The sequence below is a fragment of the Macrobrachium nipponense genome, chromosome 9, assembly GCF_015104395.2.
Source record: "Macrobrachium nipponense isolate FS-2020 chromosome 9, ASM1510439v2, whole genome shotgun sequence".
In the NCBI taxonomy this organism is placed as follows: Eukaryota; Metazoa; Arthropoda; class Malacostraca; order Decapoda; family Palaemonidae; genus Macrobrachium; species Macrobrachium nipponense.
Window position 1 is genome coordinate 11673254 of NC_061110.1, and position 14815 is coordinate 11688068.

At 39.3% G+C, this 14815-nt stretch overlaps 1 protein-coding gene across 4 annotated transcripts in view; it reads left to right on the forward strand.

The window, feature by feature from the left end:
• Positions 1-14815, forward strand: part of LOC135218393 (ectonucleoside triphosphate diphosphohydrolase 5-like) — a 68679-nt gene that overhangs the window by 33044 nt on the left and 20820 nt on the right. For all 4 annotated transcript variants that reach the window (XM_064254689.1, XM_064254688.1, XM_064254686.1 and 1 more), the window contains 2 exons: positions 11883-11962; positions 14556-14699. In XM_064254689.1, the coding sequence (XP_064110759.1) occupies positions 11883-11962; positions 14556-14699 (224 nt within the window). The remainder of the gene's footprint in view (positions 1-11882; positions 11963-14555; positions 14700-14815) is intronic.

A 14815-nucleotide genomic window follows, 5' to 3' on the forward strand; every position in this document is an offset into this window, starting at 1 on the left:
GAATGTGTAAATATGAATGAGGAAGAATGGAAGAATTTAAATTCATATTTAAGGAAATTAGATATGGATAGGGCTAGGAAGGCTTCCTCCAGAAGCGTAAGTAGGTCTCGCTCTAACGAGCCTATTAAATTAACACCTAACCCTAAACCTCTATCTTCTTCCTCTAGTACCAAGACTGCAAATCCGGCAACGGAAATTGCAGATCTTAAAGCTGCGCTACAAAGGATGGAACGTCAATGCTGACGTTGAAAGGTAAGCACAGTGTAGTGAATTAAGTGTCCCTAGTGCAGTGGAGGGTGCGTCTGATCGCTCTGTCTCGCTCCCAGGCCTAGACCTCTTCCAAGCTCACAGGCCCAGAGGAGAAGGAATGTCGAAAGCCTTACGGAGGTTACGGAGAATCCCCACCGATCAGGCGTCCCCTCGGCAGATTCTGTGACGACCCGAACTGCCAAGGATCGCTATCGAAAAAGCATCCTAAAGAAGTGTTTTTTCTTCGTCAGATTCTTCACCGAATGTAAGGGGATGGAGTTCTGATGAACTGTCACGCCCCTTAAAGAGAAGTTGGAAGGCTCCTACTTTGGATTCAAGCCCTGAGCTTTTCTCCGATCTATCACCTTGTGAGAAGAAGAAAAGGAGATTGGTTCCTAAACGGAAATCGGAGTTTCCTTCCGCTTCGAGACATCCCTCACCTGAATCAGGGAAGGAAAAAGAGAGTGCGGCTGCAAAAATTATCCTAAATGTGCAGGAGCAACTTTCAGCCTTAGTAGGAGTTTTTACTAAGGAAACTCCCAGGAGAAAGGACTCTTTCCTTCCTATAAAGAAGACGAAGGGAAAGAAAGAAGAAACGGAAGTTTCGGCTTATACTCGGAGGAGTATGAAGAATGCGCCAAAAACGCCAACCTGGCGCAATGCGCCAGATGCGCCAGATGAGTTTGAGACTCCATACGAGTCAGAAGAGCCAGAAGCGCCATATGCGCCAGAAGAGCCAGCCTGGCGAAATGCGCCAGAAGCGCCAGAGGCGCCAGATGCGCCAGATGCGCCAGAAGCGCCACCCTGCCGAAATGCGCCGGAAGCGCCACCCTGCCGAAATGCGCCAGAAGCGCCAGCTTGGCGCAAGGAATCACGAGCGTCAACCCGGCGCAATGAGCCACAAGTGACAAATAAGAGACGGACTTCTTCCAAAAGACAATTAAGCCAGGAAGATTTGTTTGGCTTTCGGAAGGATAAACCTTTACCTGACAAGGACTCTAGTTGTCGCACAAGCGGCCGTATTCCTTGTCAGGACATAGGTCGTTCCGGAGAAAGCGATAGGAGAGGACATCCTTCGTCTGACAGAGGAGAAAGGTGTCGCACAAGCGGCCATCGCTCTTGCCAGGAGAAGGATAAGGTCGTTTTGCAGGATCAACCTATCTCTCGTAGGGACGCAAGTTATCGCACAAGCGGTCGTCGTTCTTGCGAGAGTGGGGTGGATGTTGCAAGAGGCCAGTCTCCTACTGGAAATAAACAATCCTCTTCGGAATTGGATTTGGAAGAGATTTCGGACTCTGAAAATCACTCGGCTCCGGGTTTGTCAGATTACAAGACGCTGGCAGCCCTCTTACTTCAAGAGTTTGGGGACTCTTTAAGCCCTACTGCTCCTCCTTCTCCAAGGTCCTTGTTTACAAGCACGAAGGTCCCGAAACAATCATCTTTTATTAAAATGAAGCCAACCATTTCCATGAACAAGGGCTCTCCGATTCGTAGGAAATTGGTTGGAATCCAAGGAGAAGGCGGGGAAGACAGTCTTTACCTGCCCTCCTTCCAGACTATCAGGGAAGAAGGGAATTGGTACGAGACTGGCAAACCACGGGGTCTAGCTCTCCCGTCCACTGCCGAAGCAGATTTTTCGAATCTGGTAGATTCGTCTAGGAGACAAGCCTTGTCATCAGCAAAGATCACATGGGGGACTTCTGAGATGGACCATCTCCTCAAGGGATTGTTTAATGTCTTAGAAGTTTTTAACTTCTTAGACTGGTCCCTTGGGGTGTTGGCCAAAAAGACACAAGAGGAGGAATCTCTTAGTCCAGAAGTCCTTCATAGTGTTCTTTCCTGTATGGACAAGGCGGTTCAGGATGGATCAGGAGAGGTGGCCTCTCTGTTTGGTACTGGTATTCTGAAGAAGAGAGTCTTATTTAGCTCTTTTCTGACGAAAGCAGTTACTCCTACTTAGAGGTCATCTCTTCTGTATGCTCCTCTGTCGGACCAATTGTTTCCTTCAAATCTTGTAAAAGATATTTCTCATTCTTTGACAGAAAAGGCCACACAAGATCTCTTGGCCCAATCTGCAAAGAAATCGAGGACTGCGGGTCCTATTAAGAGAGAGACTCGGGCTCCTCAACAGCCCTTTCGAGGAAGTACCTCGGCCAGACCCTCTTTTAAGAAGAGAGGAGTGCAGAAGAGAGGTAGGCCTTCCTTCAGACCTATCAAGAGAGCTAAATGAGACAACAGTCCTTCAAGCACCGGTAGGAGCCAGACTTCGGAAATTTTCCGAAGAATGGGCTCGGAGACAGGCAGAAATTTGGTCCCTTTCCGTGGTAACAAAGGGATATATGATCCCATTTCGAGACAGACCTCCCTTGACTACGAACCCGAGGGAACTGTCAGCCCAATACAGGGACTCTGCCAAGAAGAAGCATTATTGCAACTGGTAGAACAGATGTTGCAAAAGGAGGCCATCGAAGTGGTTCGGGATCCGGATTACCCGAGGATTCTACAACCGTCTTTTTCTGGTTCCGAAATCCTCGGGAGGGTGGAGACCGGTCCTGGATGTGAGCGCATTGAACCGATTTGTGGAGAACACAAAGTTCTCTATGGAAACATCAAAATCGGTTCTTGCGGCTCTTCGTCCAGGAGATTGGATGGTCTCCTTAGATCTACAAGATGCATACTTTCATGTCCCCCTGCATCCATCATCGAAGAAATATCTCCGATTCATGATGCAGGGAAAGTATACCAATTCAGAGCCCTATGCTTCGGCCTTTCAACGGCCCCTCAAGTGTTCACGAGGCTAATGATGAACGTTGCGAGATGGCTACATCTAGAGGGGATAAATATATCCCTTTATCTGGACGATTGGCTAATAAGAACAAAATCGGAAATTCAGTGCTTGAAGGACTTGGAGAAGACGTTGAACTTGACAAAATCTCTGGGACTGCTCGTGAACCTCGAGAAATCACAATTGATCCCCAGACAGAACATAGTCTATCTGGGGATACAGATGGATTCTCGGGGTTTTCGGGCGTTTCCATCTCAAGACAGAATTACTCGAGGCTTAGAAAAGATCTCGAACTTCTTAGGGAAAGAACGGACCTCGGCGAGGGAATGGCTCAGTCTGCTGGGCACCCTTTCCTCGTTAGAGCAGTTCATTTCCCTGGGAAGATTAAATCTCAGACCTCTGCAATTTTATCTAAAGAGGATGTGGAGTCAAAAGACAGGAGACTTGTCAGACATTTTTCCCATCCAACAGGGGATAAAATCAGACCTAAAGTGGTGGTTAACCCCATTAACAAGGAACGAAGGGGTGTCCCTCTTGATTCGGAACCCTCACCGAGTGTTGTTTTCCGATGCCTCGGAAACAGGTTGGGGAGCAACACTGGGTCCAAAGGAAGTAGCAGGTGTTTGGACCAGACAACAAACTACTCTGCACATCAATGCGAAGGAACTCCTGGCAATTCATCTAGCCCTGGAATACTTCGAAGCGGAAGTCAGAGAGGCGGTAGTTCAAGTCAATTCGACAACACCACAGCTCTGGCTTACATCCGGAATCAAGGGGGCACTCACTCTTTCTCTCTGAACGAAATAGCGAGAGCTCTATTAACCTGGACAGAGGAACGGGCATTATTCTGCGTACAAGGTTTGTCCAAGGAGTAAAAAACCTAAGGCAGACAGATTGAGCAGAAAGAACCAGGTTCTCCCGACAGAGTGGATGCTCCACTCAGAAGTCTGCAGACAAATATGGTCACTCTGGGGGAGACCCCAGATCGACCTGTTTGCCACGTTCCTCTCCAGGAAAAAAGACAACTTCTGCTCGCTAGAAGAAGATCCCAGAGCCACAGCGATCGATGCCTTCCTCATGGATTGGTCAGGCATAGATGCATACGCCTTTCCCCCATTCAAATTGCTGGGGGAAGTAGTAAGAAAATTTGTGGCATCGGAAGGAATGAGAATGACTCTAATTGCTCCCTTTTGGCCTTCCCGAATCTGGTTGCAGAGGTACTGGAATGGACGGTGGACTTCCCCAGATCTCTACCAGACAGGACAGATCTGCTCAGACAACCCCACTTCGAGAGGTTCCACAAAAACATCCAAAGTCTCTCCCTGACTGCCTTTCGACTATCGAAAGACTGGTCAGAGCGAGAGGCTTTTCAAAGAAAGTGGCAACTTCAATTGCTAGAGCCCGCAGAGCCTCTACCCTGCGGGTCTACCAATCGAAGTGGGAAGTTTTTCCGTATATGGTGTAGGTCGAAGAAGCTGTCCTCTTCCAATACCTCTGTAACCGAAATCGCGGATTTTCTCCTCTTCTTAAGAGAAGAATCCAAATTGGCCGTATCAACTATTAAGGGATATAGGAGCATGCTCTCAGCTGTTTTAGAAACAGAGGGCTGAATCTCGAGAATAATAAGGATCTTCATGATCTCATCAGGTCTTTCGAGACTAAGAAATTGAGATCATCAATTCCCCCGAGTTGGAACCTGGACGTTGTCCTAAAGTTCTTGATGTCGGACAGGTTCGAACCTATAGATAAAATCTCATTCAGAGATCTTACTAGCAAATGCATATTCCTGTTGGCTCTAGCAACTGCTAAGAGGATCAGTGAATTGCATGCTTTGGACTCTCGGGTGGGATTTAGAAAAGACTCGGCTGTCATTTCTTTCCAGGATCTTTTCCTAGCGAAGAATGAGAACCCTTCTAAACCTTGGCCTAGAAGTTTCGAAGTCAAGGGACTCTCTTCTCTGGTAGGAAGAGAGTTGGATCGGTCCCTTTGCCCAGTCAGGACCTTAAAATTTTATTTAGAAAAAGAAGACACAGCTTCAGGGATGTCGACAAGGTCTTTGGTGTTCGGTAAGAAACCCCAAGAGACCGATGTCAAAGAACGCACTGGCATTCTTTGTCAGAAATGTAATTACCGAAGCTCATAGGAATTGCCAAGAGAACTCTTTAAAGCTGCTGAGAGTGAAAGCTCACGAAGTCCGGGCTGTGGCAACTTCCCTTTCTTTTACGAAGAATATGTCCATGAGAAACATTTTAGCAGCAACTTATTGGAGGTGCAATTCAGTATTTGCATCCCACTATTTAAAGGATGTAGATACATACGATAAATGTTTCTCTCTGGACCTTATGTATCAGCGGATACTATGCTGGGAAATGGAGCAGACGCTGATCCTTAAATTTGTTTTTAATATTTTAATAATTAGTTTTAATATTGTTGTTGAGTTGTGGGTTGCTTGAAAGGATGTCCGGGGATGATCCTTTCAATCGTAGTACTAACCCCAATGAGGATCAGGTGATCGGGATTAGTGTCGTGCTCTATGATCATGCCAATAGGCAAGGTGTTTTGTCATGTAAGGGGTGGTAGGACCCCATTGACAAAGATCCTAAGGTTCTGAAGCGTAAGTGGGTAAGACCCCGGTAACAGACCATCAAGAACTCTTAGCATGAGGTCACTACCTCGCTGAGGCTCTTGAAGCGATACGGGCTCCTAGGCAGTAGCCATGAAGTCTTTCGCTAACACAGGTAGGAATCAAGTAATATACTAGGTTTGGATAAGTTACATTACACTTACATTTTATTTGGTTCACCTCAAATCCATCCATCCATATGTAGCCCACATTTTCTGGTCTGAATGTCCTATAAATTTTAGTCTTTTTTTTCTTAAGAAATGGAAGAACAGTGGAAGTACGTAATATTAAACATTTACTACTTTGATCTCGTGCACAGGGGGTAATTGTCTTTATAAACATAAACGGTAGTCCCCGGTTATCACCGGTACTTGGTAAATGACGGTCTGGTTTTATGGCGCTTGTCTAGCAATAGAAATTGGCAATTTATGGTGCCATATCGGGCTGAGTTTCGGTTATTGGTGTCATAAGGTACCGATAATAGTTATGGTGCCATAGCATACCTAACAGACGCGCCATTAACTGAAACTCGGCGCCATTAAGCGCCATAAAGCCCCGAGTTTTGGTTAGTGGTGGTTTTAGTTTCTCAGTACCCCGCCGAGAATGGAATCTCTACAGATAACCAGTGACTGCCTGTACACGTCGAGTTATTGAAAGCTTTGTATCAGTGTTTATTTAGAATTTTTGAATATTTAAAAATTTTTTGTTGTTTTTAAATCAGTTTTTGTGGTTTGATATTAATTAGTTAATGAGCAGTTAGCCAGTATAACTCTTCTTTAGGTAATTCCAGTTTCCAGTAGCTGACTGTAGGATTTGTCTACATAGTTATTTCGGTTATTAGTATTTACATACTGGATTATTATTATTATTAATAGGGGTTAGTTTTTCCAGACCTCTGAGTCTCAAGTAGACTCTTCTCGGGCTGGTTACTACTGGAAAGGTCAATAGTCTTATATTACATTATTTAGTGGATGGTGGACAAGATGATGGTGAGAGGGTAGTTGGTGATGGTGAGGCGCTTTTATTCAAGTTTTTATCTGGTTTTAGGAGAGGTGGGGAGTGGTTCTTGGGCTTAGGAAGATTGATTTTTGCCTTGGTATGATTTTATTGAAGTTAGAATCCTGAGAAGTGTGTACATACCTTCTTTTTTCATCATGAATACCCATGTAGTAGCTGAGGCCCTCGGTAATGGCATGATAAACTGATTGAAGTTGCTGCTTCAGTTGCGAGTAAGGCTTTAGCTAATTTCTTGTCACTTTTTCTATTATGTACGTTCCATGTCCTGGTCTTGTTCTTCCAACGCAGTCATCTACTGTTATAGCTCCAATAGGATTTGATTAGTCAATTTTTGGCGTGGGAGTCTGATTATTTGGTGATATCATTTTCATTGATGTCTAATGGTAGTTTTGCATATTCTCTGTTACTGAAGGGGAAAGTGATGAAATACCTATAGCTGACTGGAGTTACTTTGCCATTCACCTTAAAACTAACTTGTTTCCAGATTTCAGTGAGCATTTTCAGCTGCCACTAGGAACACTTGTTTAGTATGTTAAAGGCTCTGGTTTTTATATCGATGAAAAAGGCAAATTTTCAAAGTTTTTCATGTTTTACTTATACCGAAGCTCTCCCTCTCTTGTTTGACTTCATGGACTTACCAAAGGCTTAGGTCCATAGTTATCATAATCCCAAGATCTCTCCATGGATGTTACAGGTCAATTTGGGAACCTCTAAAGGTAGAACTTTCTTACAAAGTTCTAGACTGGAGTGATGGGTGGATGGTGAAAGAAGTAAGTTTGTATAAAACTAATATTTTCAATATAAACTCATAAGAAGTACCTTCTCCCTAGACTGGTGGGTAGTTAAATTACTGTTCTTCTGTCTATTGGGAAAAAAACTGCTGTCTGTGACTTTTGAAGACCATAAATATGGTTTTTTTTGTGAGTTATAAGTGTGTTGAAAATTCAGTTTTGGCCTTGCAACTGATGTTCAAAATGATTTATTGAGTTAATGGACATGTCTGTTTAGTTACTGTATCGTGAATTGTTAAGCTAATGCAGGTGTTCAGATTTTGGGTCATGCCTCAGCTACTTTTTTCGATCCAGGAGTTGCTAGTTTGATGGGCTAACTATCATGCATCTTTTTTATTTAGCAAGTTTGTTAGAGTTTAAATCTGCTGTGCTATGGTTTTTACTGAAGATTTTACATTACATACTACTGTTAGTATTGGTTTCATTTCATTTTTCAGATTGCTTTTATTAGGGTGCACTAAAGTGTTGTGTTGCGTGCATTGTCATATTTTCTATGTAGTATTGATCATTCAATTCCCCCCAAAAAATGTCAAAAGAAGTTTTCTGTACATAATTATAAGCTTTGAGCTTTTGCAGAATTCAGGTACTAGAAGACAGCATACAATAACTCACATTTGGTTTGAGATTCATTATAGAAGCTTCTCCTCCTCCTAGTTCTTCTTTGGGCTGAACAGTCTTTATTTTCAGTGTTAAATACCACATGGTTTTGTTATATTTTGTTTTTCTTTTTATTATAATTTATTTATGACAATGTTCTCAAGGATTCTTATTTCTCACCCGAATAGGTTTACTTTCCACTCCGTCATTTGAGTTCATTCCCATTTTCAGGACATGGTCTTGGTTCCCTCCCCATTGGCTAAAACGACTTGCATAACAATTGTCGTCTGCATACAGCCATTTAATCTTATTTCCTAGGTAGTTACCTTGTATTTGAAGTTGCATAACTAACAAGTGGACTTATGATTGTGTTTTAGTTTTGATATTTTTGGGGTCCTTCTAATCAAGAGGAGACTATCTTGTTTCTTTTTTTTTTTTTTTTTTTGTACTAACCATAATGCCTGTACATTTAATGCATTGTCGTTGAGGGACAAAACAAAATAGCATATATTAACCTTTTGTTGTGTTGATATTGTATTGATATGCATCATGTAGTGGCTATTTTAAGGGCTAATTGTTCTTAATGTTATGGAATTCTTATCCTGTAGATACATTTTGGTTTGTTTTAGTTACAAAAGATGTATGATTAAAGGATTTTTATTTTGCTCTATAGTTATTTAAATGTATTTTTCCTAGTTTTCTTGAGTATTGCTTTGTTTGATTGTACTTTTGATAACGTACTGTTTAAAATCTAAATGTAATATTTTTACTAATGATAAACTTTAATGATTATCTATACTTATTTCAAGTCATTTTTCAGATCATAGTTATAAATCATGTCACCAGAATTTCAAAGTTATTTGAGTAATTTCCGTATGTTAGGAATTTTTGCACATTAATATAACTTAGAGGCGCTTTACACTTAAAATCCTTATTTGCCTATGAAGCATTTTTGTTTTGAACTTCAGGTTATATTATCTAAAACATCAGCTTGGTGTTTCATGATTGTATGCCTTAAAAGGCTTAACATCTTTGCTTTTAATGTTTGAACTTTTTAAAATGACATTTTCTGTTTTCAAGATATATTGCAGGTTTTCTGAGGCCCCATTGCTTCATTGTTTTCCTCAAGAAGCAGAGTTTCTCGATTTCATTTATTGTTACCCAGATAGTTTTATCATTTTTTATTTCTCGAAAGAGAAAATACATATATTTTTTCTTTACAGTAATACATTCACACTACTTTATTATCTACTGTATTTGCTGGCATATAAGACTTTTTTTTTATCAAAAAAGGTAAAGGAAATTTATGTTGCTCCCTACAAGGTGATACAACTGTAGTCCTAGGAGGTATTGAGTAACTGATTGTTTTTATGTTTGGCATAAAGTAGTAGCTCTAGCTGTAAACACAAAGTAATGAGGTCTTGCACAGCAAGATAGACTCTGCAGACATAAACCCCCATACAACAGAATATATTCCAGAACTTTGATATGAATTTTCTATTTTCATTACAAAGATCAACCCTGCAAATTTGAGAGTCTGTTATAGTTTGACCATCTCATAGGTCTAGGATAGCTTATTCTAGGATATTAGTAGCTAGTGGTTTCAGTGTCATTAGGCTGGAATTGATGTACCTTCAGATTATTTTTTATAGTTAACAAGTCTCAGTAGTTATCATAACAAATATTCAGAAGCCTTATACGGTAGCACAAATATTGTACATTAATAGTCTTTACTTTATGTATTGTAAAACTGGTCAAAACCAAAGTCACTAACCCCTGAGCACTGCAGTATTACTGGGAAAAAGTTAAATTTTTGCTTTAGGATGTATTTTTTTCGTAACAGCCCCTTAGTCCTTATTTCTGATATGTATACAAGCTCAAAAACATAGTGTTTGTCTTGCTCTGTTGTTATTTGTGGTGCTTTTATGAAAATACTTAGTTTTTTATGATAATAAAAAGTTGTATCTTTGAAAGTAGGTGAAATAAACAAATGTATATTAACAGGAATGAATGCTAACAAGAAGAGAGACTCAAAGCTAGGCTGACACCAATGCTTTGTGTTTACACATCAAATAAATTCACCACCAGAGCTGAATGCTAAGTGGAGAAAGACAAAAGGTTCTGAACTCTGTAGTAGTAGTTGTATAGTTGTGTAGTTTACTGTATTTTCGATAGTGCAAAGGAAATATGTAGACCCTTGGTGAAATAATTTAGTAAATTTACCACATACATACATACATACATACATACATACTATACATACATACATACATACATACATACTGATTATGTTAGTGTTAAATATCTTTCAATGAGATTGAAAATCTGGTGTAGTATTGTGACATATTGGTGTTGTGTGTGATTGTAGGCTATGCATAGGAAGAGAGTTATGTTTAGTAAATTTGCATATATACTTCTACAAGTTTTTGATTGCCTGTTTTTTTATTTACTACACCATAAATTATAAGCATTTAATATAAAATTAAAGATATTAAAGAAATTTTCCAAAAATATTCAGCAGTATTTGTAGTGTTTGTATAATTTTACAAAAGTTCTTACACCGTACTAAAAAACAATGCTGTTTTGTATTATTGAACTTTAAGTATCTTTACGAGCCATAAATATAAACTTGCAAATAAGGAGATCCTCAAATTTGACATCTACAAACTACAAATTTCAAAGGACAACTGTAAGCTGTAATGTCAGGGGCTGTGAAAATCAGGGCAGATAGGTGCATTTGTTATTTTTATAGATTATGCTCCCCAGTATTGGGGAGAGTCTTGCAAGTTTTCCTTATGTGCCAGCAAATACAGTATGTACTATTTCCAAAGTTTAACTCGTCCTTTCTGTATTGTAGTAGACTGTTAACTAACTTTTTGGTCATTTCCTGAGGGCATATGGGTGAATTGCTCTATTGCTTGTTATTACTCATGATGCAGACATTCAAATCATGTGATATTCATGTTGAATAATTACTTTTGAACATTTGAAATTTTCTAGCAGTTGCTCACATGTTAGATATATACAGTATTCTCAACATTGGGTTCCCAGATTTTGAAAGCTATGAGCAGTGTACGTATGGCGCAACATTTTTGAATGTGAAGGTTTTTCTCAGGATCTGTGTGCAAGTTGATACGACTATTGTGAAGCATTGTATTGGCATATTAAAACTTTAAAATCAACAGTTGATGAGCCAATTGATTTTGCATTATGCACAGCACATCTAAGTACTTGATAGCTTGTTGAGTTGTAACTTATTTAGTAAGATTTATACAAAGTAGGAGAGGATCTAAGGCACTAATGTGGGGTGCTGCTCTTGTGTGTTTCACAAGATGAATATGACTCTCCAATTAGTAACTTCCTTTAAAGCATAATTCATTTTGAAGTCGTTCTTTCACACCTGTATAAAAAAATGTTCCAAGGCCGAGTTTATTAAAAATTAGTAATGATACTTTTCTGAGTACATGTATTGTATATTTTTGACAGTAATAATACTATATTGAAATTTTGTATTTTGTAAAATTCCTGTTTACGTGTTGTATGTCTTATTTTCTATTTTACTTCAGTCCTATATAACCACTGATGTAAAGTAATATGGTCATAAATACTGATTTCCATTGTCTGTATCATGAGTTGAAAATTGGTTTGTTTTTAATTTCTATTATGTAGTATGTTTGCCTAACAGGTAATTATTTTGTGTGATCCATATTGCATTTGTTCTGAAATGCAGACACTCTGGTTACCATTTTATGAAACATTTTGAGGGCAGTTACTGATTAGTGCAGACTTTTCCTCCCTTGAGAATTTGGACTTTTTTCAGATAAATCCTTGAAATTGGATGATGAGTTGTGGCATGAAGTCAAGCCTGGCTTGTCCAGCTATGCGGATAATCCAGAGGAGGTATGTCTCTTCAGTGCTCTTTGTTCATTGGTTTGGGTGTGATTTATAGTGTAGTATTGGAAGTTATTTAATTTTTGTTTTTTTATTTATGTCTGCTATCTTTTTTTTCTTGTGTACTAAAGTCATTTACATTATGAATCTAATAAATTAGATTCAGTTATCTTAGAATAACAAATATCTACTATTTAAAATTGGCCCCCTTTTATATGGGCACAATTTTATTTCTGTTTGGTATATTCACATATTTAAGGAAAATCAACATATTAAGGGTATATTTGTAGAATATTTATAGTTGTTAGTGTTCTGGACATGCAAAGTGTCTTATACAGTACAGTGGAACCTTGACATACGGAAGTCCCAACTTACGAAAAATCCAAGTTACGAAAGCAAAGACGAAGATTTTTTTGCCTCTGCATACGAAAATAATTCAGGTTACGAAAGGGTGTTACTGTAAAGTCCGGAGATTCGCCCAGACCACCAAGAACAATTTTAAAACTCGAGCGCCTCTAACTCTACAGACTCGCTACTATACTCCCACTCTCCCATTGGTTCCTGATGCTAGTCATCGCCGTAAGATCCTGCTTTCCTATTGGTCAGCATCTATCCCATCATGCTCTACGTAAAGGTGTCCTTCGGCCACTTCGTCACACCAGCGTTATCGTACGCACGTGGAATTCGTTCGTTCACATATACGATTTCGTTTGTCAATGTAAATTCGTGTTAGTGATTTTGCTTTGTACTTTATTGTGTTGTGTGAGAACTTAATTAGTAACCTAATTATAGTCATGGGTCCCAAGAAAGTTGCTGAAGTTCACGGAAAGAAGAGGATGCTTTCTATGGAGACAAAGATGGAGATAATCAAGAAGTATGAGGCTGGCATGCGGTTGAGTGTGATTGCTAAGGAATACGGCCAAAATCCGTTGACGATAGGCACCATCCTTTCTGCCATTTGTTAATGTGTTTCGTAAAGTTTAGTGTTAATGTTTTCTGCCATTTATCCTCCTCCTCTGTTGCCACTTTCGGAGATCGCCTCACTCGAAAGGTAAGGTTCTACATTTTACTACATACGTATGTACGTACAGTATTTCTTGTACCATGTACACTAATACACTCTATTTACAGGTACATATAGTAGTATATGTAGTTTATGGTCCAAATTGTTGTATTTCATTGTTTATTGGTCAATTTAGCTTTTTATAAAATTTACTGGGGTGTTTTTGTAGGGCTTGGAACGAATTAGACAATTTACATGTAAAATGTGGTTCAAGATACAAAAAAATCAGGGTACAAAGGCCACTTTGGAACGGATTAATTTTGTATCCTGAGGCACTACTGTACTAATTTTTCTGGACAAACAAAATGGAGGCAGTTCTCACTTATAGGCGGCATTGGTTAATGGTGCGCTGGCTTTATGGCGCTTGGTTAACAACGTCGTTTATGAGAATGTTGGCGATGGTAAGCGATTTTCAGCGTCGATGAGCAGTTTATCGACATCAGGAAGCAGTTTATCTGTGCCGATAAAGTGGTTAACAGCGCTAATAAGCAGTTTATTGGTGCTTATGATGTCGTAAACGCCTTATATTACTAAAATTATGAGCAAATTTTGGTTACTATTGGCAATTTTTGGTTATCAGCGCTCAGACAGGAACAGAACCCCGCCGTTAACTGGGGACTGCCTGTATATAATTGCTTTGTATTCATGATTTTTGCACAATTTTCCTATAGCATTGTATTAATCCAGATTTCTACAAACATCACATACTATACTTACTTTATAGAATGTATATTAGTATGTCATATAAATTGGTTTACAGTCGCCTTTTGGCCAACAACTGCTACCCCTCGTTTACCTTAATAAGAAACCCTTATTTTTGTCCATTCTTGCCCTCCTGTTCAATTTCTTTTGAGCTTCACTTGCTCAGATACTTGGTTCATTTAAGTACAGCCCTGTGGGATGGTCTGGTTAAACAACTTTAAAAATATAAAGTTTGTTTATATTTAGTAATTCCTTGGAAGTGAAGCGCAGGGGCTCCCAGTTCGTTCTTGTTGCATTTCCAAGTCATTTGCCTTATTTTGGTTTTTGAAAGTTTGTATTTACAGTATTACCATGTGATATTTATTAGTTTTAACCAAAGAACTAATTCAAAATTAATTTCAGCCTTTTCAGGTATGAATAATAACATTTATTCTTTAATTTGGGGATTGTTATAGGGATGTACCTCACTAGTTGTGCTGAATTATGAGCCACTAGATTTTGAAATTTTATTGTCTTATTAGATTAGTATTTGATAATGATACCCAAGTTATGTTAAAAATTCAAGCCATTTCAATGAACAGGGAATTTTAGTAATTCTTTAGAATCTAATTTACCTTGGCACTAACGTTTCTCTTTTTCTCTGGTATGAATAGCAATATTTATACCTAGAAATAGTATCAAAGGAACCTATTTCACTGGGCGACACAGGCCCCTCGCCCAGAAATAGATTTTTCCTTCGTCAAAATCCCTTTTTAGTGTTGTCCAGCATCAAAGTTGTCAAGATCTTGATTTTTGGAATATCAAGTTAAGAATTTCAAGGTATTTCATTCATTTCAGGGTGCTAAGTCATTGATTCCACTCCTTGAACTAGCGAAAGGTCGAATACCTCAAGAACACTGGTCATCCACACCTTTGGTGCTAAAAGCAACTGCTGGACTTCGGTTGTTGCCAGAGGAAAAGGCGGAGGCGTTGTTGCAAGAAGTAAGTAGGCTGTCATTATTTTTCACATTTCACCCTGTAGAGGGGTAGTGAAGTCAGTCCACCTCATGTAGTGCACTGTAGTCATTAGTATTTAAGGTTTTGTGCAGCATCCCTTT